Source organism: Xenopus tropicalis, chromosome 1 (assembly GCF_000004195.4).
Source record: "Xenopus tropicalis strain Nigerian chromosome 1, UCB_Xtro_10.0, whole genome shotgun sequence".
In the NCBI taxonomy this organism is placed as follows: domain Eukaryota; kingdom Metazoa; phylum Chordata; class Amphibia; order Anura; family Pipidae; genus Xenopus; species Xenopus tropicalis.
Window position 1 is genome coordinate 99,525,049 of NC_030677.2, and position 27,584 is coordinate 99,552,632.

At 38.2% G+C, this 27,584-nt stretch overlaps 2 protein-coding genes across 2 annotated transcripts; one reads left to right on the plus strand and one right to left on the minus strand.

Annotated features, from left to right (window-relative positions):
• The first annotated feature begins 6,783 nt into the window (after nt 1-6,783).
• Nucleotides 6,784-14,259, plus strand: gamt (guanidinoacetate N-methyltransferase). Its single transcript, NM_203565.1, has 6 exons — nt 6,784-6,970; nt 8,906-9,051; nt 9,397-9,460; nt 9,558-9,625; nt 11,137-11,247; nt 13,899-14,259. The coding sequence occupies exons 1-6, from the start codon at nt 6,802-6,804 to the stop codon at nt 14,037-14,039; spliced, it is 699 nt and encodes a 232-aa protein (NP_988896.1). The 5' UTR covers nt 6,784-6,801; the 3' UTR covers nt 14,040-14,259.
• Nucleotides 14,260-19,287: 5,028 nt separating this feature from the next.
• ndufs7 (NADH:ubiquinone oxidoreductase core subunit S7) lies at nt 19,288-26,925 on the minus strand. The gene is made up of 8 exons (NM_001078928.1): nt 26,887-26,925; nt 24,070-24,106; nt 23,911-23,979; nt 22,634-22,751; nt 21,829-22,008; nt 21,282-21,328; nt 20,785-20,873; nt 19,288-19,533 (listed from the first exon to the last, which is right to left on the minus strand). Exons 1-8 carry the CDS (start codon nt 26,900-26,902, stop codon nt 19,436-19,438), a joined length of 654 nt encoding a protein of 217 aa, NP_001072396.1. The 5' UTR covers nt 26,903-26,925; the 3' UTR covers nt 19,288-19,435.
• Nucleotides 26,926-27,584: the final 659 nt, after the last annotated feature.

Here is a 27,584-nt window from a genome sequence, read left to right on the forward strand (position 1 = left end):
AATTGTTTACTGACTTTTTTTTCTCCCTTGGGAGTTTGATCCCCCTTACCAGGTAACCCTGCGCTGTTTGATAATTTTAACATATTTTATTCTTTCAGTTTTTCTGTTATGACACATACTCATTGTGTGCATTTTATCTATACTGAATAAAAGTTATATTTTAATGAGGAACTTTGTCTTGGACATCCAAGAAGGGGAGGTGCATCTTTATGGTCATACTTTTTGTTTTGCAAAATAATATGCACTAAATTAACATTTTAGATATGACTCCCTGGGGGGATAATGTGTACAATATAATTTACTTGGTCTACGGTCTTGATTATTAATGCCCTGTTCTCAGCCACCAATGAAAGAAATATGAAGTGCCCTTATCCTTTCCCGCTTAGATTACTGCAATCTCCTACTAACCGGCCTCCCGGACTCCCACCTCTCTCCCCTGCAATCAATTTTAAACTCTGCTGCCAGGATCCTCCTGCTCTCTCCTAAGAGGGAACCTGTTCAGCCTCAATTAAACGCTCTTGCATGGTTGTCTGTTAAGCAGAGGATAGCTTACAAAATCCTTCTGCTAACATTCAAAGCCCTACACTCCTCTGCTCCTCACTACATTTCTTCACTGGTCTCCTTGCACGTTCCTGGTCGTCTCCTCCTCTCCTCTCAGAGCCTCCGTCTTTTTACACCATCAACACCCACTGCGCTCTCTCGTCTTAAACCTTTCTATCTTGCTGCTCCTTACCTCTGGAACTCTATCCCTGAATCCCTCCGTAGGGAAAACTCACCCACTCTCTTTAAGAAAAAGCTCAGCTGTTACCTTCTGGAGCACTAAGACATTATCTCGCCTAGTCCTGCGCTTAAGGGCAAATGCCCATACCTGATGCACTCTTACCTTCCGCTTTGTGCCTGTATGTTATCCAACCACTTAGATTGTAAGCTCTACGGGGCAGGGACCTCCTTCCTACTGTGTCTCATACCACATGGCACTTATATATATATATATATATATTTATTGTATTTATTTATTATATCACTTGTCCTCCCTGTGTGTAATTTTGTATTCTGTAATATTGTACAGCGCTGCGTACCCTTGTGGCGCTTTATAAATAAAGTTATACATACATACATACATGAAGCCTGGGCTACCCCTCTGCATGCATGTTGGGTATGTTGGCAACTTCACAGCCCTCTCAGGATGCAAAAACACTATCTGATGTAACTTCTGCAAACTCTATAGTTTCTACCCTCACCTGTAATTTTTTACCTTTTTGTAAACGTTTTATAGGTAGAATCTATTTAAAAATGACAAAATTACTAGTTTATTACTTCCCAATCGATATCTGGCAGAAAATCGTCCAGGTGTTGATTGGCGGGTTTGATTTTCTCATTGGATCAGGGACTGCATTGGCTCATTGATCTGGTCCTCAGTCCGATGGCTTCTATACCCATCCTTCTAATTAGATCTCTTGGCCATAAGGCATGGGCCTATTGGAAGAATGTCCGCTCATTTGGTGACCTTGCCAAAAAAGTGGATCTCAAACTGTATGCCCCTTTAGGATTTGGCCAAATAATGAAATGACCACAAATGATTCAGACAAATTCTGAGCCACATCTTAAAAAAATAAAATAAGATTGTTAAATAAAAATGTTAACCAACAGTTGCCCAGTGGGCTAAAGTGATGTGATATTAAGGTTTTGTTCAAATCCTGCAAAAAAGAATGTGTTGAAAGAATGAGTTTTGCCAAAACCCAGACAATGATTCAGTCCATTCCTACTGAAAAATACCCTTACATACTACCCTACATTTGCAAAAGTCAAGAAACTTGGGCCATGCCCTTATTCACCGTATCCACACCCTGTTACACACAGACATACCCCTAATATGCTGAAAACCTCACCTACATTCCTCTTAACCATGTCCCTTCAGAGTTTAACATTTAAGTAAGTGCAGTGGCGGGCCACAGCCGACTGGAGCTGAGTGTGCAGTGGGTCGGTGTGCCTGCAGCAGGACCCCCTTAAGATTTTTTTGTGGAGGGGCTGGGTTGGTAATAGCGTTTATTACCAAGTACTATTAGTTGTTTTATCGCAAATTTATTTTAGTACAACTGACTTTATGGAGTTGGTTAGATGAAAACAGGAATGCCTTTCAGAAATTGTGGGGCCCCATATTCCAGCAAGTCCAAGATCCTAATCTGCTTAATCCTGCTCTTGGTCATCCCAAACTCTGCACTTTATCAGTAAATCAACAGCACTGCAGAATATGTTGGCACTTTATATACATGTTAATAATAGATAATAAGTCTCACCTGTTTTTGGAGCAGTCCAGCCCCACCACTTGGATTGGGCCCTAGAAGACTTTTGCCTGTTCCCCCTGATGTTAGCTCTGAGAGCAAATAAAGACAAGTTAAAGTTGAAGTAAGATTTTTACCATTTAAGTGCTGCCCCAGCATTTTACTTTATACTCTTCCCAGTCTCCCTAGTGCAGATTCACATTTGTGCTTGAACAGTAGAATAAAAGTGGAAAGTATTACTCTACTGTGCATGTGTATTTGCCAAAACCAAATGCAGATGAATAGAAGGCAAGAAAAATGAAGAAGTTCCAACTGGGGCAAAAAAACATAGCAATTTATTTCACTAGGGGGTGCTTAATGTTTTAGGCACCCCCAAGCAAATAGGCTTTCCTTGTTCTTTAAATCTGAAACGTGACAATAATTCATCATCAGTCAGCACAAATGCATTGCCCAAGAGCAAAGTACAGATCTAGAAAATACTTAGATCAGTGAAATAGTTATGTGATAAAGAAAAAGTGCTTATGTCACAACATTTCTTGTTAGCATTATATTTCAATACATCATGGATATGCATAAAGTATATTTGTATTATGTGCTTTATTCAACATATTCTATGCATATTTATAGGCATACCTGCTATCTATCCCCAATTTGCTCTGGCAATCAACTTTTTAAGAGTTAAAAGCTTTGAATAAAAGAAAAATAAATGGTCAACGTTTACATTTCTAGAAGCTCACTACAACTTTTCTTTTATCTGGTACTCAAGAAGAACAAGGCTATCTTTGCATGTTGTTTAGGAGGGGGTTAGAGGACTGCACAGGGGAATGATTAGTTAATAAATAATTTGAGTGTGAGTTAAGTTCTCCTTTAATATAATGAAAATCCATTCTGTCTCTTATGATCTTATGATCAACAAGATTTATAGGTAACTTTTTATGTAAATTCATATTTTAAAAAGTCATTTTTTCATGTCAGTATCACTTTAAGAGGAATAACATAACCACAGTGGAATATAAACGTCTGGATCTTTTAAAATTTACTTTATTAAATCATGCCAGTCAAGGTGAGACTGGGGGTTGCAGGGCCCACAAGGGCTTCTGCCTCAGGGGCCCCTGCACGCCCCAATGGCCCCCGTCGCTCCCTTCACACACCTCCCCTCAAGGCCCCCCCCACCCATCCGACCCCCTCCCTCGAGAATGTGAAAATTACCTGCAGCACATCAGGGGAGGGAGACCGGAAGATCCGTGGAGCACCCTGCAGGGATCGGGTCTGGGCTGCCAGGGCCCACCGGGTCTTTTCCCGGTGGCCCAGTCCAACCCTGATGCCAGTACTGAAAATTCCGCTCATGTCTAAGGCTCTGGACAGGAGCCAAAACATCAATACTGACATGATTTAATAAAGTACATTTTTAAAAAAATCTTCTAGGAGTGTGCTTATAATAAACTATGGATTATGGATATATATATATAGAGAGAGAGAACGTGTGAGAGTCCTGGTAGGAGAACACTGCACTGACCATCAATAGCCTGAGTGGTGATAAGGATTAAAAATAAACAAGGCAGAGCACTCAACAGGATTTAAAAATTAGGTTAAGGGCCGTGGCACTGCCGCGCGACAAATCTCCCTTGTTGCTGACGACTAATCTTCCTGAAATGCCATCCCACCGGCTGAAATGTAAATCGCCAGTGGGATGGCATACGCAGCGCCTTGATTGTGGCAAATCGCCGCACCGCGTATGCCATCCCACCGGCAATTTACACTCTAGCCAGTGGGATGGCATATCAGGGAGATTAGTTGCCTGCGACAAGGGAGATTTGTCGCAAGCAACTAATCTCCCCGTCTGTCATGGCCCTAAAAAGTTTTATTAGTAGCCCAACATTTAAGTCACTGCCAGTGACCTTGTCGGTTACTATCTTTTGTTTATTTCCATTAAGAAAGGTCACAGGTAGTGACCAAAGCTTGGGTTACTAATAAAACTTTTAACCTAATTTTCAAGTCCTGTTGAGTGCTATACTTTATCATTTATAACTAAATAATGCATACCATGGAAACAAAACCACATATATTCTTCCAAGCAATTTTGATAGGAGGAGATTGTAATTCAATGAAATACATCTAGCAATTAACCCCCCCCTAATAAAATCCTTATCTAAAAGCAGCAATTAAATAAAGGGAGGGAGTTCTTTGCCTATTTTATCCCAGGAGGCAAAGTAAAGAAAGGTACTAGCGGTAAAAACAACACATTACAATGTGGTGGTTTAGGTCTCCCCAACTTACGGTTATCCTACCTAGCAGCACTATCTCACTTACATAGTTGGTTTGTGCCTAATCCTGAAGACCCCAATGTGTTACTGCACAATCTCATCCTGGGCTCGATTGAATCTCTTAACCTGTGCCCTATGAGAAAACTAAAAGACTCTAACCCACTGCCCCCAGTACTACAGGCACCCTACGATGCATGGCATGTGTCATTGCATATTAAGAAAGTGACACCTTATCTGTTAACACCATATACTCCAATTTGGGGCAATTCTCACTTCCCTCACCTTCGCTATCTCCTAAATTTTATTTATTGGCCCAAACTTAAGATCAAAATGTTTGTGGATCTACTAGAGCAAGGAGCCTTTCCCACCCTCCCACAACTTCAGGGGAAGGCCCCTTTAGTACAACTAGACCCCTTTAAATATGTACAATTTAAACATGCCTTTAAAACACAATTTGGCTCCTACCAAATTCAATATCATCCCTTTATGTTTGAAATTATACTTAGACAAACCCCAGAAACTAGTTTCACAATTGTACAGAACCCTGCAGAAATCATTGCCTGCTTCATTTAACCAAGCTCACAGCAAACGGCAAACGATGCTGCCTGAGATATATGGGAAGAAGCTACAGACTCACTATACAATTTCCTTATCTCGACTAGAGACAAATTAATAAACTTTAAGATCCTACATCTCTACTACTATACTCCCCGTAGACTACACAAGATCATCCAGCAACCATCATCTTATTTTTTGCATGTGATATGGTCTTGTACACTTATTGAAAAATTTTGGCGGAAAATTGATAAATGTGATAACTTGGTCTTGCCTCAAGTCATCTCTCCTGAAGCATGTTTACTTGGAGTGGTCGATGATTTAGTTCTCCGCACCCATATCAGAATACCCTACTGTAACACTTGGGCTCCAACCCAAGCCACCATCCTTTACTTATTGGGTAAACTCAGTAAATCGTATATTACCATCAAACTTACCTATGAAGCAAGCAGCAGTCTGAATAGATTTGAAAAAATATGGGAGAGCTGACTTGAGGTATACCCGATTCATATGGATTAGCAAATTATATGCTGAATACATATGATTATATTTGTGCACAAATGACTTTAAATGAATGACTTTATTTATGCAAATGTGAATTAAGCAATGTCAGATGTTGCACTACTTGTATAACCATGTTTTCCAGTGAAAAGCAACATAGGGTCTCTTCTGTTGAAAACTCATCGACTATCCAATTCTTCCCCTAAACTTTTTGTTTACTTTTGTGTATTTTTTTATAGAATATTTCAAATCTACTTCTGAACAACCTAACATGGAGTACCACAAAAGCTCAGTGGAAAACATTTATGTATACACCTACACTGAACCTTTTTTGTTGCAAATTCTTTACTTACAATACATACTCAGCATGTTCACAAAAAACACCAATAAAATAATACAATAGAACATCTTGTTTATCAGTTCATTTGCTTATGCACTTTCTCCGCTTTCATACACAGGAGTATGTTTTGCATTAAAATACTATTCACATGGCTGCCGTTTGCTCACACAGTACTTGCCTTTCATAAGGTTAACCACAGCATTGTATGCTCATCAGACCTGCATGCCTCTGCTTTCCAACAATTGGTACTTTTTAATTTGAGTATTGGCTTTAAAAACACAGCCTCTTTCAAGTGTTCCACCCTTTCAGTCCCTATACCTAAAAACTATTTTACATTAAAGAAAATGTACCCCCTTTTCAAGGTGAGTTCAGTGCTTGTGGTGAACTTTATTTGTGTTTATTGTCTCAGGGGATTACCAGTGCATTGACAATCTTAAATATCTACCTGCACAGACTGAACAGAGAATACCTTTATTTTCCCTGTTTATCTAAAAAAAAAAAAAAGACATGCATTTATTGTGATTAAAACAATAGGCAAAAAGTATGTTCAGCACAAACCCCAATTGGTTGAACGTGGGGTGTATACTGCCCCTTTAACAGCTGTTTAGCCAGGGTAAATCTATTCCCTTCCTGTTTAGTGCCGGCCTCTGGCTCTCACCTATTCTTTGCCCATTTGGTAGTAGCCCACATCTTACAGAAAAGGCCACGCCCCCTACATTTAGTGACCTTTTCTCTGGACACGTCCCAAGCGGACTCCCCATTCATTCTTGTCCCCGCCCCCAGTCCCGAAGCCTATATCATTCCAGCGGGAGCACGCTCCTCTCTCTCTCTCCCCTGTCTACTTTGAACAACCAAATCAATGTCTGAACGGATCTTCATAGAGGGCGAGAGCTGCAAGTCCGCCTGGCACAATGCAACTGCTGGGTACGATGATACCGACACTCACCTGGAGATCCTGGGTAAACCGGTAATGGAGCGATGGGAGACTCCATATATGCACAGTCTGGCTTCGGTAGCGGCCAGCAAGGGTATGTATTTATTGCATGTCAGACACCTTTGTATGGGCTACATGGATAGAGGAAAATTCCCACATTTCCAGTGCAGAATAGTACTTACTGTAGCGGCTGAAATGCACTAACATGAATAGGACATTATAGCATGAGCTCGACGAGCCGCTAAGCCATGGCAGACATGCTTACTTGCCGAGCTGCTGTCCCGCCTCCGCTGTCAAACTTGCAGGAGTTGTGAGGCGTCCCGGGTCGGAGCCGTCTGACAGTGCTGTATATGGATACATAAGGATACAGTATGGTTTCCGTAACTGAGATTACATATGAAATACAGAAAATGTACACATAATCACGTTGAGATTAACTCTCATATTATTGGTAATATAAATTAATACCAATATATTTTTTCACAAACTGAGAAATGCTAAATAAAAAAACAAAGGGTACAATATGGGTCCTTACATTGTATAAAAAAAAAAGTGAAATTGATAGTCTGGGCATTTCCTATAATATGCCATGTATACAGAGAGGGCAGGTGTGCTTATATTTAGTATAACAGCTGTGCAACAGTTTATGGATTTTGGCATTTTTATTCAGAGGGTTGTGACAGCCACTTTGGCTATGTGTTTCCGGTATTCTTAAGACAAAAAAATAGTCAGAAATCACAATAATGACCTTCTGGTTGGGGCCACAATCCACTGCCCTCCTAAGAAGGGTCAGTGGCACAGTTTGGTAATTACTGATCTAGAGGGTGCATTGGAGAATTGATGCGATGGGTGGAAGACTTCAGCATTTAATTTATTGAAACTCCTTAACATTGGGATTTTATGCAGGGCAATACTTTTTTTGGGCACATCAAATACTGTGCGCCCAGTGAATTGCTATATAGTTATGAGCAGGCCTTTGCTGTTCCTTTTGGAAGTTACTTTGCTCTGAGATCTTGAGGAAACAAGCATGCAGCACTTGCAGGAGCTGGCATATGTATGCCTCAGAATAGCAGGGAGTTGTGACATTTAGTAACAGCTGTGTGCCGGAGGTGAGGGGGGCTGGGTAGGGCCCTATTTCCAAGCTCTTTTTATAGTTCCTTAAAGTATTTCCTTTAGTAAATGGATTCAGCATTTAGAAATGCCAGTTTATACTTTGATCAGAGCTCTTCCCTTGGTGTTCTTTGTACTGTTAAAGAGCACATGCTGTTAGAGGGCAATGAGGTAGTTTGCAGTTATAAAGATAAGTTATTCCCAGGGACATTATCCTAGGCAACCTTATCTTCTTAAGGACTGGCATATTCAGCATTTTACTGGCTAAAGAGACAATCGTTTAAATTTTCTTCTTCACAAATATTGATGCATAGGTAATATTTGTGGTGATTGCATGTATTTTGTACATTGCTGTGCATACAGTGGCAATAAAGGCAAAATATGCATACTCTTATTTCCCAGAATTGACATATAAAGTTTGTATCTATTTATCCAGTTCCTGCAAATAAACTATTTCTATGCTATTATATAAGAGAGTAACATAGTAACATAGTAACATCTGCTATGTTAATGTGCACCCTATAGCCCATATCCCAAATCCAATTTGTATAGCTGCCCCCAGGATTACACAGCAGCTTGTTTATATAAGAGTAATAGTCCTGAGTGGCACATTATATAGGCAACCAAAAAACAAAGTGCCAGTAGACTGACTTACATGGAATTCACTTGCAATCACTTGTCAGTTGATAACCTGTCTGCAAACACACAAATCCACTTTTTTTAAAATGTACTTTTGTAAGTTTGTGTTGTGTGACCACTGCAGTGCAGCTTAATAAGAATGACTTGCCAATCTTTGCATGATCATTTATGGAGCTGCATGTGCTTCTAACTATAATTTTAATTAATTTAATAAAGATTTCTGATGATTTCCCTGTCCTTTTTTAAGACATGCCACCTTTATTTCATGCACTTTCTTTAGGTGGCCGTGTGCTGGAGATTGGTTTTGGCATGGCAATTGCAGCTACTAAGTTGGAAGAGTACAATATCGAGGAACACTGGATAATTGAATGCAATGATGGTGTATTCAAGCGGCTTCAAGAATGGGCCACAAAGCAACCACATAAGGTGTCTGGTATATTATTGTTTTTTTTTAAAGGAACAGTAACACAAAAACTAAAACAAAAAGACTAATTGAAAACATATAAAGTAACCCTTATATATGAACTGAAAGTGCATGCAGAAGTTTTAGCCTCTTGCACTTTCCCTGTGTGTAATTGAGACCAGATGTTTAGTAGGTATACCCTGATACCCACACACTGGCTGTATATCTGCCTACAATTTGATAGTTTGAAAAACCACACTGATCAAAGTTCAGAACATAATAGTAAAAAGGTAGAGCTAAAGAATTGTGTATAAATGAATAACACTGTTATAGTGTGGAATTTTTTAAAATGTCCTATATATTTTTAGATTGTGCCATTAAAAGGGCTGTGGGAGGATGTAGTGCCAACATTACCCGATGGACACTTTGATGGTAAGCAATATAAAAATGTTTTAGTGAACATATTTGCCACAGTTGCAATGCCTCTGTGACAGCCTGACTCATATTGCACTCTTCTCTAACCCTGCAGGGATCCTTTATGACACATACCCTCTTTCCGAAGAAACATGGCACACGCACCAGTTTAACTTTATCAAGGTAATATTACTATTCCTTTCAATGAGGTGATATTTTGGAATACGTGAATACACCCTGAGCTATCGAAAACTAGGTTTTCATACAAACTCTGTTAACTGACTTGTTGACCATCTTAACTAATAAAATTTGAAACATTAGTTGGTACATTTCACAGCAGCATAAGAATGCCAGCAGCTAATGAATCATTTGTAACAGTACCTCTGCATGCTCAGTAGGGGCTGAAGCTTCTGCAGCTGCTGGGACATGTATGAAATTGTAACCGTTTATAAAACCAGAGGGAAAACAATAAACAGAAAAAAGAAAGCAACTGAAAAGAAACAATAATTTGTTTGTACTATTTCAACATTATTCTTATAAAGATTCATATGCCCTTTTAGCCATAGATGGCACCACATATTTTTAGGCACATGGTTTACCCATAGGGTTCAGTAGAACTTGAAAATAAAATTTTCCATGGTAAAGCTTTAAGGTGGCCATACACATACACGGTGCCCAATCAAAATCTTTTGGCCCACCTGATTGACAAGACGACTTATATCCGAAGCTTTTGCAATATCTGTCTCATCGACCCGCCATAAATGCACCCAGACTTTTGTACAATAATATCGGTGTGTATATAGCCAGCTTTAGAGTCTATGATCTGTGACACTTTGGGGTTAGAAGTGGTGTGTAGGCTGTTTGTATATGTAGAGGATATTCTTAGAGTTTCAGGTACATCAAATTTGATTTTTTTCTTTGTAAGGAATATCAAAATTGTGCTACAGGAGTGCCTTTTTTAACAGCAAAAGTTAGTTACTGATGCTGGAAGTGTCTCTGGATGATTTCCTGTTCAGTTCCTTTGCTCAATGTGACAGGAGTGAGAACTGAGCAGAACTTTTGTAAATGGCAAAAGTTCTCAGACAAGTATAGCAATTTTACATTGTTGTATGTTAGGCATATATCTCCTTTATGAACTGCAAATATGCTTTCAACTACTCAATTTGGTTTTAGGGCCCTGTAGCTACCAATTTACTTTAAAGTACTTTTCTTATTCCCTTGTCCAAAATGAGGGGTCACAGCTCGGTTATATTGCATTAATATGGAAATCTCTTTTTTCTTCCCTATCGCCTAAAAATCGAAAACCTTATATCTAAAGCCATTAGGGTTGTAATTTTTGTTTTGTTCCACTAGTGACTACCATCAGTTATGAGTTAACACAACTTTTTTTATATGCACTTTTGTGCATATAGCAAAAATATTCCCAATATCAAACAAATAACTCCCTTTGAGGTAAGGTACACAAGTGCTAGCTGAAAAATTATCTGCGGAGTTTGTCACCACAGGTTTGGATTTCTATGCTTCTAAGATTACATTTACAAGGATTTGCAGCACACATTCTTCATGGATTCAATATCCATCAAACACCTCTGGTCCAAATATCACTTTATAAATCCAAAAGTTGTAAAGCTATGTAACAGTGTGACACCGTTAGCTTCATTCTGAGACATCAGTAAGCCAAAATGTTTCTGCAGGGTCACGCTTATCGGCTGCTTAAACCTGGAGGAGTCCTCACCTACTGCAACCTGACATCTTGGGGTGAACTACTCAAGGCCAAATACAATGACATAGAAAAAATGTTCCAGGTATGTTCGTTTCTGTGAAATGCTAGAATACTTAATTATTTTTCTAATGTCAAAAGTAAATATTGAATATTGGGTCACCCTTTTAACAATTCCATATACTAGAGACCTAAAGCCTTGTTTGCAATGCATTAGGGCAAGTGCCACACCCTGAACCCTGGAAATAATGCCACATCCGAACTGTTAATTCCTTTGTCTCAATGTGTGTGCCTAGAATGATGATCCTGCATTACCCAGTGCTGTATACTCCCAACCCCCCTTTCATTTACTAATGTTTTTCCTACCCACTGTATAATTTCATAATTTTTCTGTATATACATGTGGTTGTTGTAGGTCTGCTCCATGGGATGCACTGCTATACTTGTGCTCCTTATTTTAAGTCCTACTAGATCATGTTTGGCTTTTCACTTTGTGGATCTTTCATCTACATGCTACCCATAGAGGCACATTCATCAAAGTATGAGTTCGAATCCTGAAATGGGTAAAATTCAGATTAGATACGATAATTTCTGATGATTGCAAATATCACGAAAATGCTTATGAAAAAATCATATTAGTCATGATAACATTGTATTGGCGATCCGAAAGTCACAAAATTTTCGTATCCAAATGATCGTAAACGGTGAGAAAACCTTTGATCCTTCTGGATCCTTCTGTGAATGATTTTGGAAGCCATAGGACTCAATGGAACTCTGCAGCTTTCGTACTTGGCGCGAAAATACAATTTTGTTGCAAAGTACGGAAAAGTTGAGCAAATATACGAAAAAGTTGCAGAAAATACGCACAGTACGAAAAAATACGAATTTTTTGTATTTCGGACCTGTCGTACTTTGATATATCAGCCCCATAGTGTAGCAGATTCTGCTTCCCTTCAACTGTTGCTGAAAACAAGTGGCGAAATGGTGTACAGTGCCAATGCATGTACCATAGTGATGACGTACATACCTTTGGGCATGGCATACACTGTTTGGTGCAAGTTGATGCTAATTCTACTTTCTGAAGCTTTGGGCAGCTGAGATTGATATCAAATAATTTCCTACTAAATATACCATTAGAAAAGGTAGGTATATTTTAGAACAAAGTTTTGGTGGAGAAGACGTTTGATAATAAAGTCTAGAAAATTTTCTTTTCTTAGTTTAAAATTTCTGCATTAATCACATCAAGAATAGAAAAACAATCAATCTTCTAGAGGGATCTTACAGAGTTGGCAAAGGAAAGCAATCTAGACGGAGAGGTCTTGCAACCTCAGTTGGAGACCATTCCCTGCCTGATTCATCCCTAACATAGGTCAAGATATGTATTTGGGCAAAATAAAACATGTAATGCATTTTAGCCAGTAATACAATTGGTTTGTAAACATCCTAGCAGATTTTTTTAAGATTCATTAAAGATTTAAGCTTCATGTTTCATTCAGAAGAATAAAGGGTCCACCTAAAAGTAGGTTCTGCAACTCTGTGACTGAGTGTATGCCTGATCTTTTAAAGGAACAGTAACACAAAAAAGTGTATCAATGTAATTAATGTATTTTGTACAATTGTCCTGCACTGGTAAAAGTTGTTTGTTAGCTTCAGAAACCCTACTATAGTTTATATCTGTGATCCCCAACCAGTGGCTCTTGAGCAACATGTTGCTCACCAACCCCTTGGATGTTGCTCTCAGTGCCCCCAAACCAGGTAGTTAATTTTTGAATTCCTGACTTGGTGGCAAGTTTTGGTTGAATAAAAACAAGATTTGCTACCAAATAAAGCCTCCTGTAAGCTGATAGTGTGCACAGAGGTTACCTTATAGCCAATCATATCCCTTATTTGGCACCTCTATGAACTTTTATGATGCTTGTGTTGCTCCCCAAGTTTTTTTTACATTTGACTGTGGCTCACGAGTATGAAAGGTTGGGGATCCATGGTTTATAAGCAGATACGTTGCATAGATTTCCATTGTATTCTACATAGCTTATGTGTTATCTGCTTGTGTAACCTGTGCCTTTTATCCTTTTTTCCAGCTTGAATGGCTTCCCCCATGTCTAACAGCAGCTTATTTATATTAACTTCTACCAGTAAAGGGCAACAGTACATTATGATACCATTATACACTTTAATTTTTTAGTGTAAGTTCTTATACTGCCAGCAAAAAACAGTAAATTGACAGTGTGTTCTTTCTCACTAATAATCAACCAAAGGAAGATGACATTAGAAACTATTTCAATAAGGTATTCTCACTGGTATACATTTTCTTCTATTCAAAGCAGCAGAGAATTGTCCACAAAAGGCTGTTAAATCATTTTCTTGTTTTGCTTAGTAACTAGGTGGTAGACCCTAATTCAATCATTTTTATAAATTAAACCTCACATAGGTAAAGTCTTGGCATGGCTAATTTACAGACTAACTATAAATGTCAAAAAAAAACCTTGGCCACTTAGGAGAGCAAAAACTGTCTTCACAAGTCCACTAAATCCTGGGAAACTTTTCTAAATGGTATGTAGGTCTGTAACAAGGGTTAGGAACTGAGAGAAAATAAATGTATGGTGAGTATAAATTTAGTCTTTCTGTGCTATATTATGATACATAATTGTCTCGGTTATGAAGATCTGTAAAGTGTTCGAGAAGCTATGTATACTTTTGGGACTATACTTACACTTTTTTTTTTTTTTTTTGTAGGAGACTCAGATTCCACAACTAGTGGATGCTGGTTTTAAGTCTGAGAATATTAGTACTACTGTAATGGACCTGATACCCCCCGAGGATTGCAGATACTACTCCTTCAAAAAAATGATCACACCAACCATTATTAAGGTCTGAGAAACTTGAGAACCTACCTTGTTAATAGGAACCTAGACCCTAACAGGGACAGGAATCAAAATTGTCACCACTGGCTATCTACAAAATAATTACTGGATTTATCTGGACCTACCACAATATGATAGACTGTTTAAGGCCATCAGGGCAGAGTTGCAAAGTTCCATTTTATACAGCAAGCACTCTGCTAGCGAATGCTTAATAAAACCATATATATTTGGAAGATTTGTTGTTTTTTTTTTTTCTTGTGTGCTATATAGGTACTGGATAAATTATCTATAATGCATGGAACCTGGGGTTTTCTGGATAAGGGGGTCTTTCAATAATTTAGATTACCATACCTTAAAGCAAGCAAAGCATTTTTAAATATTAGAATTATTTGCCATTTGCTTAAAATAGACTATATGGGAGATGACTTTTCTGCAGTTCAGGAAATTCTGGATAGGGGATTTCATACCTAAAATGGAAAAACTGTTTTGTACCTATCTAAGGCTAAACCACTGCTTGAAACCAGCCTTTGGCACTGGCAGTAGGATATGTTACACAGTATGAGTGAAACATGCAAAAAGTAACAAACAAGTAACGTCTAAACTTTCCACGGTGTAGATGCCAGCTAGTTAATAGCTCATTGTATTTGCTTTTTGTTCAAATGTTAAGAACTGGGTTTTTTATGAATGCTTGATGTAAGACCCAAGTCTTGTTTGCACAGATTTAGCTTAAGGGCTGAATTTGGCACTAGGAGTTTGGATATCGCTGTCCTACTTATATATACAATGTGAGATTTAGGAAGTATGCACCCATTACATTTTTAGATATATAACTAAAATTTAAATAAATAATAAGGTCCTGCTGTGATGTGGTGGTTTTTGTTTTACATTTCCACTACTGCAAAAACCTGTTTAAAGAGGATGTAAAGTCAAAAATCATGATCCTTTTGAGTGTTATTTAGACCAAATTAAATAAATGTGCAATATATACCCATTCAAATTTCTCTACTATGTTTTAATTAGAAGCCTTTGTATTAAGCATCTTATGCTATTTCCCTGAAATGAGCTCTCAGGTCCTGGAAACCTACACAGATAGCTGCTGTCCTGATGTGAAAAAAAGCAGGTGTGTGTGTTAAAAAAAAAAAAAAAAAACAGGAACCGTCCTATACCAGACTTGAAAGAAACCACAGGAGTTTGTTTAGTGGATTGTCATTGGTCAGTTGCTGATAAGAGCAAATCAGGCACAAATGAGGAAATGAAACATGAGAAGAGAGTGAAACTGGCTCTGACTCCTCATTCCTGCTGCAGACAGAGGAATACAGAGCTCCAGTTAGCTGTGTTTTAAAGGAGCAGTAACACCAAAAAATGAAAGAGCTTTAAAGTAATAAAAATATAATGCACTGTTGCCCTGCTCTGGTAAAACTGGTGTGTTTGCTACAGTAACACTACTATAATTTATATAATAAGCTGCTGTGTAGCCACGGGGGCAGCCATTCAAGCTGGAAATAAGGGGAAAAGGCACAGGTTACATAGCAGATAACAGATAAAACACTATTGTATTCTACAGAACTTATCTGTTATCTGCTTTGTGCCTGTGCCCTTTCTCCTTTGAATGGCTGCCTCCATGGCTACATAGCAGCTTATTTATATAAATTACAGTAGACTTTCTGAAGTAAACACACAACTTTTACCAGTGCAGGGCAGCAGCACATTATATTTTAGTTACTTTTATACACTTTCATTTTTTGGTGTTACTGTTCCTTTAACCCTGTTTTAACAGCTTTGTCATCTTATTTTTTAGAACAACATCTGTTAAAGTGCTTTCCTATCTTAGGGCTATATATAAACACGGAGTTAAGATCTTGACTTTACTTCCCCTTTAAAGGGATTCTGTTATGATTTTTATGGTATACTTCTTATTTCTAAATTACTCTATTTACATAGCAAATAATTCTCTATAGCATTTAAAATTTTATTAATTGTAATTTTTTTAGTTGTAATATTGATGTGTAGGCAGCCATTGTGCCTAAGTCTGAGCATTCAGAAGCAGCCAGAACTATGCATTGGAATTGCTTTCAGATAACCTATTGTTTCTCCTACTCTGATGTAACTGGAGGAGTCACAAGCCGGACTTGGATTTCTTACTATTGAGTGCTAGTCTCATATCTACTGGGAACTGCTATCTTGCTACATTCCCATTGTTCTGCCTATTGGCTGCTGGGAGGGGGGTGATATCACTCCAATTTGCAGCTCAGCAGTAAAGTGTGACTGAAGTTTATCAAAGCCCAGGTCACATGGCTGTGGCACCCTGGGAAATTAAGAATACGGCTAGCCCTATGTGAAATTTCATAATTAAATATAAAAAAAAATCTGTTTGCGTTTTTGAACAACAAATTTCAATGCAGGATTCTGCTGCAGAAGCATGTTTGCCCATGAAGGTATTGCTTTAATAATGTATAATTAGTGATGAGCAAAAAATGTTGCACAAAAAAACAGCTGTGAAAAACCACCCACTGACTTTCATGCATTATGCATGAAAAAAGCTGAGGAAATAAAACAGATCATTGACTTAAATGTGTTTTGTGGATTTTCAGTTTTCCTAATATTTTGGTGAAGAAAAACATTTTCTCTGGGACAGATTCGGTCATCACTATTTATATTCTCTGTAAAACTATGTGGAATATAAGCACACAAAAGGGATTGTGAAAGCTCTCCATGACTAAGTAAAAGTATAATGGAAGTGTGACTGACCAAATTTACGGCAAGCATCCCAACACCGAGGGGTTTGATCACTGCACATTCCCTGGCTCCATGTTCTATTGGTTACACAATATGTACATCTGCATACAATTGAACAAATGGTTTTTTAGTTGCAAGTTTATGATCATAAAATTACCAAGCTGCCATATCAATCAAAACTCCATATGGTGGTCCTAATTATGTACATCTGGTTATATTTTTATAGACTAGCACCTGCCTACACAGTTGCATGTCTTAGAAAAAGTTTCTTTCTAAAGCGTTGGTCTTACAGGCTGATCCTCCCCCACTGTAACTTTAATAGGCAAGTGATCAAAATCAACACCCATTTTTAACAACATAAGACCACCATTAAAGAGATGGGTGTGCTAAAACCACATAGAAGGTTGACCATTATTCACAACATACTTTTGGTAAGTATGCTATTTATAAAATTGCACCAAAGCTTGCACTTTACAGCATCTCATTAAGCACACATTCTAAAGATTAAACATAAATGTCAGAGTTCCAGACTTTACCTACATGGGGTGCACTTTTATAATACAGGGTATGACACTTAATTAGTGTAGTATGTGTTATAAGTAGACCCCAAAATAAAAATTGTGCATACAAATTTTCTTTTTCTTCAAACATGTTATTTTATGTGTAGTAAAAGCCCAAAAATTAATATTGCGAAGTGCACATAACTTTTTTAGGTTTTTCTATTCTAACTGCTGAAGTTTGCTAAAGTTTTTAAAAATTCTAAAGATCAACCCAAAACTTGACTTTTACAGCATCCGAGCTACCATATTTCCTTTAAAACATATAAAGATAAAATATTATGAATTTAGGAGTGAAACAGTTTGCTGCCATATATCATCATTTCAGTGCAACATATATTTTTTCCAGGTTTTTCTTTGCTATGCTGCATGTTGAAAGGATCAATGGAAAGGGTAAGCTGTAAAACTTGTGCAATATCCACATTCTTATATTTAAATGATCAGTGACAAACGGAGAAGGTTAAGGGAGAGCTAAATCCTAAAAATGAATATGGCTAAAAATTACATTTTATATACTGAACTCATTGAACATTCATAAGGGTGAAGACACACCGAGTTACTAGTAGCAGCTTCTTTTTTCATGGCTACTAAAAGCCAGAAAATACCCTGCCAATGACAATACTGAGAATTGCCTCTCCTTAAACACATGTAGAGACAATTATCAGTAATTATCAGCATTGTCTATTTTAGGAGCCATGTCAAGTAGCTGCTACTAGTAGCTCCATGTGTCTTCACTAAATGTTCAGCATCTCTATAGCTGTAATGATTCAGTACTTCAAAGTTGTCACAGGGTGTCAACACACTAAAATCTGTTAGAACTGTCTGTGACAGTGCACATGCTGAGCAGCTGTTGAGAAGCTGAGCTTAGGGGTCGTTGCAAGCTATCAAGCAGAAAAAAATGCAATAATAATCTGTATTGTTTACTTATAAGCCTTATATTGTGACATTTCTATTCTATATATACAGTATATTGTGAGTGGGTACCTTAGCTCAGCAACTGACAGCAGCACAGAGCAAGTGCAGTTAATCAGCAGAAAAGAAGATCGGGAGCTAATGGGGCATCTCTGGGTTACAGATCTTCCCTGCTAAAGGGCAGGGGTTGCCTTGGGCTGGAACAGGAGCCCAAAACATAGTTTACAACATTTCTAGCTTAATTCTCTAGTTATTCCTTAGTTCTCCTCTAAAATCAGATATAGAGGATGATCAGAAATAGTTACAAACAGAGCAGGTCGGGGAGACAGGAAATACGTAGGCAAGATGATAATGTGAACAGTGAAGGATGAAGGAAAACAAATGCGAAGCAGGTAAGAAAGCATAAAAGGAATGTAGGGAAAGACAAAGGAGAATAAAGGCATTACAAAAAAAAAAGTGAAAAAAGGAGAAATGAGTGACAAAGGTGTTGCTTAAAAAGAGGAAAATATGTGAATCTGCAAATATATATGACTTCACTTATCACCACAGTCTAGGCATATGATTTAATCCATAGCTATCTTAGGAAGGAAAATCATATACAGCTTCTATTGCTCTTAGAAATAAGAAAATGCTTAGTATGTCCTTCTAAGAAACAGCAGAACTAACAACAAAAAAAAACTAAATTTCCTCAATAGCCTCATTAATAGAGCATTTTCATCAGTTGTATTTTCTTCCCAAAACAGGTATTTTATTCCTGTCTAAGGCTAATGCCAGATGAGGCGTAGGGCGGATATTTTCGGCAAGTGGAAAAGTGCTTGCTGAAAATACAGCCCTACGCCTCCTACATGTGCCTGCACCCAAATGAATGAGATACGCTAGGGCGTAAGGTGGTATTTTCAGCAAGCGCTTTTCCGCTTGCCAAAAATATCCGCCCTAAGCTTTGTCTGGCATTAGCCTAATACCTAATTGATCCTATTCTCATCACAAGGAACATGTAAGTGTTTTTCAGGTGTGCTTCCACAAGAAATAGATTGTCAGGAAAAAAAGATCAATCACTCAGTGCAACCAACAAACAGGTTTATTCATGTATAGGATTGTGATCCATTTAGCGGCACACAGAGGTTTACTACATAAAATGCTACATTAGAGCATATGATTTTATACAAAACATCAGTTTGATAAATACAATCACTGTATTGTTATTCTACTTTCGATACCAGACACGTAATCTTTTCTCTCGTTTAATCTTCTTCTGCAGCTGAAGAATTCCATACAATAACGCCTCTGCTGTTGGGGGACAGCCTGTGTAGAAACCAGTAGAGGAGTATTATATCCAGAAGGATGTTTACAAGAGCTTTATCCTTCAACTGACAATATGTATATGTATTTAATCTGATTATATAAACAGAACAGCTAGGTGTCTCTTATCTGCAATTGCTGTAATTCCTACAGGTCAGATTTACATTTACTACACTCGAGGGCCTATGCAGTAATGCCATTCTCCTTTTTCCAAGACTTAAGAATGTTTTCACTGCTGTTCACTTCTGCCCCATCTGATATTTCAGATATTACTATTATTATGACATTATGGGTTGTAAATACTACATAATGTGTAATATATATATTACATTATATTACATGTAAATGTTACATTGTGGCTGTAAATAAGTGAAATGCAACAAAAGACCAAAAGCAATAATATCATTTTAATAGGCTGAGCTTCACTAGAGACATGTAGCGAATGTATCTATTTTTATCCCATTACGAGCCTTAAACAGATGTTCAAACAAAGATACTTGATTGTTTATTACATTCATCTTTTTCTGAGGAAAATAAAGTTGTACCCTTTTTTTATTAATTATATTTATTATTTTTACAGCTCCCCATGCCAATGTCTTATCAAAGATCCTGGCTGCATGATTTCTAAGTATATAACAAAAAATTTAATTGCAGTCATGCTACACATAGGCAGGCTGTGTAATGATTTTAGGCAGCATCCCTCCCAAAAGTATATGCCAGAGATCTACACCCAATACATTAACCTTGGTGTGTATGGGAAAGCGTCTCTAAGTGTCATAAGGAATCATGCAACAAGTGCAACCCCTTGTTTTAATTTAGTCTGCTTATAGGAAGAACATTTAACTTCACACCCTAGGCATAAGATAATGGGCCCTTCTCCTTCAACCTCACCCCTCTCACTTCTCAAGAGATGGCTTCTGGCCACCCACCCAAAACTTCATTGTTTGGTAGTTCTTGGCTGGTTAGTAAAGTAGAACTAACTAGTAAATAAAGGCAGCTTCTTGATATTTATACTGTGGCCAGCAAAGGAGTGCTAGTTATTTGTTGGCATTTAGTTACATAACTGAAGCCTTGCCCTTCCATGATTAAGGTGACTGGTCCTTAACTATTAGCTACAGATTAAAGCATACCATTTACATGAGAAATGTATTACAGACAAAAAGGAAGAGATTTGTCACAATCTAAGCTTCATCAGTCTGAATATGCCATACCATTTAAATGTATTTTTGTTCCCAGTCTATTTGAACTTATTACCTGGGACATAGATATCAACTGGGACAATCCTGTCACATCCTCGAACCACAGAATACGAGTAATGGTAGTAACCTCCTCCGTTAGCACAGCTGTAGAGCAATTACATTTCAAGATCAATTACTTTTTAGACACAAATAAGTTTTTACATAACAGATGTATGACTTACAAATCTGTGCTTAGTGAAATTATTTATATCCATTAAGAAAAACAGTAACTGCAAAGTACATTTTTGTGTGTAGTTTGTGCCAGGTTTAAATATAAGATTCAATAGATGGCAGTATTTTGACTTTACTGAATACCATAACATTAACTTTTACAAATCCGTTTTAATAAATTGCATAATATATTATAGCTAGATTAAAATAAAGCAGGATAAATGACATTATCAAGGTAAAGCAAACACAAAGTTGCATGAAGTCCTAAGATGACAACATTCAGTAAAATAGAAAGCCTATTTCAGTAAAAAAAAAAAAAAAAGTTACAAAGTAGTCACTTACCTGCCCATAGACACAACATAACGTGGTTCTGGCATTTGATCATACACCTAAGATAAAATGTTTGTATTAGTGAGGTTCCCTTTACCAATTTTTACCACTAACTGTGGTGTCTTAAATGTAGCGTGGCAGGCCTACATAAAAAACAGCAACACCAAAACTCAATAGGGTTTGTCTCAAAAAGCCATTATAAAAATGCACTTTAAGGCCGTGTCACATGATGCATTACTTTTGTCTAACAAACAAAATTTCCGGTACATATTTTTCCCATACCTCCCATTACGCTAATGTTTCTATTCAGAATACAGCTCTTTTAAACAAAAACACACCAAGACATTTTGCTGTGTGATATAGACAAAATAACAAGAAGGTTTTAACTACTACAATTCTGGATCTGTCTGATATTGAAATAAAACAAATTCTGCAGCGCCAAGAAATTAAACATGTATCTTATACATACATATACAGGCCATAATTGCTCACAATATAATTATTGTGGTGTTTCAATGCCAGGAAATGATTGCGCTGAGACTTGCACTACTATCCTTACCTTTCTAAGTGCTGGAGCCATCTTGTTGGTGAGGGTTCCTGCCACGATCATTACATCTGCTTGTCTGGGACTGGCACGGAAAACTACCCCAAACCTGTCCATGTCATAACGAGGGGCAGCCATATGCATCATTTCCACTGCACAGCATGCCAAGCCAAATGTCATAGGCCACAGGGAGCTCTACAGACATAAGAAAATGAATAGCAGACATCATTTATATTTTGCAATATCTGTTCAAACTTTTACCTAAATGTTAAAGGATCACAGCAAAGGGAGAAAGAATAAGGCTGCGGTTAAGGAAATTAATAAAATATATCAGGAAAGAGTGTAAGATAGAAAGCAGAGGACAAGGATGAGAAAAGATATTAGCAACATGGCTGAATTATTTAGAATAGTTATTTTTATCAATGTATAGTATCAATTTTTAATGAGCATATCTAAAACAAAAACCCTGGTCACCTACAGAAGCGTCCTTCCCCCCTTCTAACCATGCACCCCAATATAGCCCATTCCCCCTAGATATTAAATGCAGACTAACACAACAGGGTTGTGCATGTTCTTGGCCACCAGAGAGCCAGGGGTAGGAAGTGAAGCATTCAAAGATGGTGGCCACCAACCCTGTTACTTTGCCTTTTATTAGGAGGAGAGCGGCTGCATTGCACTACTGGAGTGTGTGGGAGGTGTGGTTTGGGAGAGAGGCCTCTGCAGGGGAACAAAATGGTATAAAGGAGTTTTGTACTCTTTTAATTAAACACTGATGTGAATCATAATGAAGTAGAAGTTTCTGCATGATCAAGATTATTACCCTGCGTGCCCAGTTCACCAGCTCATCTAGTTTTGTGATGACAAACTCCCCTTTGTTGCTTGGCAATAAAGATTTTTTTGCTGTGACTGCACTGCTCTTCTGTCTGACTGGTAGGAGGCTGTGAAAAAAAAATAATACAATTACACAAATTACATTATCCATGCTGTAGTTACATGGGTTTAAAAAGCCACCATAATGTTCTAAGGCAGTGCTGTCCAACTGGCGGCCCGCGGGCCGCATGCGGCCCTCGACCCCCCTCTATGTGGCCCCCCACCTGTCTGGCTGCTTTGATGGCTTACCTTTGTGTAAGCTTTAAATGGTATCAGTACTGAGATTAACTGGCCCCCTGCATGGTTCTCACCTCAGATTCAGGCTGTAAACCCCCTGTATTGTTTAATCATGTAATCCCCTGTACTGTTCACACCTATTAATCTCTGCATTGTTCCCCCCCCTGCAGTGTTCACACCTCAGGCTCAGGCTGTAATCACCCCCATTGTTCACCTCTTCACACCTCAGACATTGTATGTATTGCCTGGCCTATGCTGCCTGTGTATAGGCAGCATAGGGTAGGCAGAGTATGGCACCTAGGCAGCATAGGGCAGGGAGGGTATGGCACAAACAGGCAGGGCAGGCAGAGGATGGCACCCACAGGCAGCATAGGGCAGGCAGAGTATGGCCCACACAGGCAGCATAGGGCAGGCAGAGTATGGCCCACACAGGCAGCACAGGGCAGGCAGGGGATGGCACCCACAGGCAGCATAGGGCAGGCAGAGTATGGCACACACAGGCAGCATAGGGCAGGCAGAGTATGGCACACACAGGCAGCATAGGACAGGCAGAGTGCTGTCTGTGTGTGCCATACTCTGCTGCCTGTGGGAGGTGAACCTGGCAGGGGTTTGTTCTGGGAGTTTGTTAGCAGTTGGAAATAGCCATTATATGGTCCCTAAGATGTGTAATTATGTGCTGGGGGTTGCTGTGCTATCCACAGGGGAGGAGGCATATGGATTTAAGGTTGTGTCTTAATATGGCATAATATAATTCTTTAACATATGAATGATGGTTGATATCCCTGCAGCGACCATTGTGATAAAATTGGTGTGGTTTGAAGTGGGTGTGGTTTAAAATGGGGGAGTGGCCAAAACTGGCTTCCATTAGCGGCCCTCCACCATGTATGCGAGAGAAATTCCGGCCCTCGGCACCGCAGAAGTTGGACAGCACTGTTCTAAGGCATTGTATCATTTTATAAATATACCACACTAGAGAGATATATTACTTGCCTGGTGGCATTTTCAGTTTGAGTTGGTGGATTCCAGGTCCTTGTGTGCAGGGCAGCCAGAGAAGCTGGTCTAAAGAAGATAAGTTAATTAGAAAGTGCAAACACATTGAAAAGAAATTTGCAGGAAAGCAAGAAGCAACAGTTAAGAGACAACACTCACCGAAATGTAGGAGCACAAAGCCGAGACAGCCAAGGAGCTGTAAAAAGATATAGTTAGATTGTACTACAATGCAATGGTTCCAAAACAGCTGACACAATCTTACAATACAATATGATACCTTGCACTTTTTTTAGTACAGGAAGTCATATATATGTATATTTTTTCATGAATTTAGCTAAAATTCTATGGACCTAACCATAGAAATAATAAAAGCATACTGAAAGAAATGCAGTGGAATCTGGCAGCACATACAACAACAGGTGTCCATTTTCAGCAAAAATGTGAACAGATTTCAATCAGTTTGGTAACCCGCTTACTTTTTACATCAGTCTGGTCTATTCCAAATATCAACAGTCAAAAATGAATTTGATTCACAATTTGCTTTTATTGCAAACGTGGGTAATCAGAGGAAATCTTGCATGTCTGAAATTTTTAATTACAGTTTATGTAACATTAATTAAAAAGTTTAAAAAAGGACATATATCTAAGAATAGACAACACATGAGGCATGTTCTTTAGCAAACTGGTATCATACAGATCAGACTGATAATATCAGTTCTGGCTTCCAATAAAATCTAGACTACCATGCATAGGCGCCTTTTATACAATCAATAGGAACAAGCAACTGCTGAGTCTTTAAACAAAGACAAGACAAGAAAACAAAAGTCAAACACTTCTTATGAAAAATGTACAGCATATGATCAGAGCAGCTTTATTCTATAGTAATTAATAATACTAATTTTAAAAACAAGACATGCCACATACTGATGGGCTGCATTATACCCATTAGAAAAAAACTAGCAAATATGCATGTTGAAGAATCTTGCGATCATTTCTTGTGGGGACTTTTAACTTCCTCATTATATTAGTTTAGCACCTTTATAATTGCTCTGTCTGGGCAAATAGAAAATAAAATGCAGATCTAAGTGACAGTATAATGACCTAGCCATGTAGCTTGTGCACTTGGAGGGCACCTTAGTCTCACTATAAAAATGTCAGTTCTAACACTTTCTGTATCTGCAGTGCACAATTAGGTCACAGAGTCCAACATCACAATTTCCAGGATCTCCCTGTGATCTCCCACTAGTGATTAAAGGGGAAGTATAAGGCTATACACTCCTTTTTTTAATTATGGGCAAAATGCCAAATGTTAGGCCCCAGTGATTATAATCACTTACCTGATTCCCTGGAGTGTTGCTTCTGTTAGCAAAAAACTGCACTGGCCTGGGGTACTTCCGAGGGAGCACCACAGAGCGACGGTCTTCTTCTGTCTAGTAAGAGTCAGGAAGAACACTCTGTTGTGCTTGTTTAGAAGTACCCTGGGCCAGAGTTATAATCATTGGGGGTGTGTTACATTTAGCACCCCTAGCGATTTTACCTTTCCTTCCCTACAATGATCTTCTTTTTTTCTGTAATAATACAACATTACCTTGTACTTGATTCTAACTAAGATATAATGAATACTTATTGGAGGTAAAACTATCCTATTTGGTTTAATTCATGTTTAAATAATTTTTTTAGAAGACATAAGGTAAAGATTCCTTACCCATAAAACCCCAAGTCCTGGGCATTCTAAAAAACAGGTCCCATTCCTGTACTGAAGTTTTAGTCTGCTTTCATGTATTACTAAAAACTATCTGAGTTAATAAATAAACATCCTCCTTCACCTTGTTGTTAGCAGGGTACAGTATGCAAGGGTATCATCTGTGCACAGGTAAGCAAGCAAATTATCTACCATGAATGTATCAAACATGCTGTAGCTTCATTTTCACTGTTTAGCTCAAAAATAATAACCATGATTAAAACTATAGGCAAAAAGAATGTTCAGCACAAGCCCTATTTACTGGACTTATGTTGAACAAGGGAGTACACTGCCCCTATAAACATAGTGGGATATTTGGCTAAAAGCCCTGATAAACATTTGTCACAGAAAAAAATCACAAAAAGCTTCTTGTTGAGTCATGCTTGTAACACAGCAATATTTGCCTGAAGGATTTATCTACATCATTAGATTCTAATCCATTTTTACACAGGTCTCACAGTCAACAACCTGGACCTCAATCATCCAAACTAATTATACCTACTCCCAAAATTACAATTACAGTATGCAAATGTTGTTTTTTCCTTAGCTATAAATAAAGTAGTAACAAAATACCCGAAATGCAATATTAATATAGTTAATATAATAAAGTACCTGGGGTACAGCTAATTATGAGGAATCTGTTGACAAATCACTCACATAATAGTAAGCAGATCCTTTGTTGCAGGGATTTATATTTTGTCAAATAAATTATGTGTAATTGCAATTAGGAAGTTGCCCTAGTAATATATATTACTACACATACAGTAATACCACTGTTTACAATACCAAAACACAAATATTTTTGTTTACATTTAGCAAACATAAACAAGTGGTACTAGGCTTATTATTCTTATTAACATTTATTTATAAAACGCCAACATATTCCACAGCACTGTAAAATAAGTGGGTTTCATACAGAAGACATACAGAGTAACATATTATGGCCAGCAATACTATCTAATGCCAGGGGCAAAAAGTCCCCCAACATGTTGCCAGATCAACCTGTTAGGGACAAACAAAAGCCACCTCTACTATTCCAATATGTCAAACAGGCAACATATTACAAAATTCAGCAATGCTTATTTGGGAGAACCTGCAATAACTATATAATACGGTGTTCCTGAGCTGCACTGATAGCTGACACTGCAAGCAAAGAACATTTCAATGCCGGTCGGAGCTATCTCCCATATACTCTGCATTAATAGGAAACACAAACATCCCAATGACCCTTCTACCTGTCAATGCCGCCATGTTGGCTTAGGACGCCCCCTGAGAACTTCCGGCGCGTGTAGTTGCCAAACCCAGCAGCAAAAGAATTCCCCGGGAAAAAAAGCTCAGCTTTTGAGTTCCGGTGTTAGACAAAACGCACAGTGGTACCCAGGTTTCCTGTAATACCGGAAACGGAAGACTCGGCCATCAGCGCTAGATATAAAAGCAATAATGCCTCAGAGATAAGAGAAAGGGATCTTATTGTCGGTAGCAATCGTACGGTCTTTGAGCGCTTGCAATGGAATTTAAAGTTTTGTGGGATCTGTAGATAAACAACTGGGGCGGTGGGGAGAAGAATTATCTGACCTGCATCTTACAATAATACAGAGCTAGCAGATCCAAGTCATGAGGGCGATACTAATTCAGTTATTTTTTTTTTTTTTTTTAAACCTAAGAGCCATGGCCTGCTGGATGATTAGTCGCCCATTATTAAAAACCAGTGCTTCCTTTTCTGAAGTTGCCCGAATTTCCTGCTGGAGGTAACTTTGACTTTGGAAAATGAAACAACGCATATACTTTTCCATTGGCAATTCACTGTATTGCTGGTGGGAAGGGATTTCGGGGAGTTTAGTTGCCCACAGTAGGCCATGGCCCTTAATTCTGCTTCATACTAAATGATAACATGAAATTAGGTTATGGTCTGGATCATTATCTCCCTCATGAT

Excerpts from the sequence above, each read along its gene's own strand:
- gamt (NM_203565.1), top strand. The coding sequence starts at position 6,802 with ATGTCTGAACGGATCTTCATAGAGGGCGAGAGCTGCAAGTCCGCCTGG. Across the intron at positions 9,626-11,136 it reads ACCAGTTTAACTTTATCAAG|GGTCACGCTTATCGGCTGCT; the intron begins GTAATATTACTA and ends ATGTTTCTGCAG. Across the intron at positions 11,248-13,898 it reads ACATAGAAAAAATGTTCCAG|GAGACTCAGATTCCACAACT; the intron begins GTATGTTCGTTT and ends TTTTTTTTGTAG.
- ndufs7 (NM_001078928.1), bottom strand. Across the intron at positions 22,009-22,633 it reads TGGTGAACTGGGCACGCAGG|AGCTCCCTGTGGCCTATGAC; the intron begins GTAATAATCTTG and ends TTATGTCTGTAG. Across the intron at positions 21,329-21,828 it reads TGGCTCCAGCACTTAGAAAG|GTGTATGATCAAATGCCAGA; the intron begins GTAAGGATAGTA and ends ATTTTATCTTAG.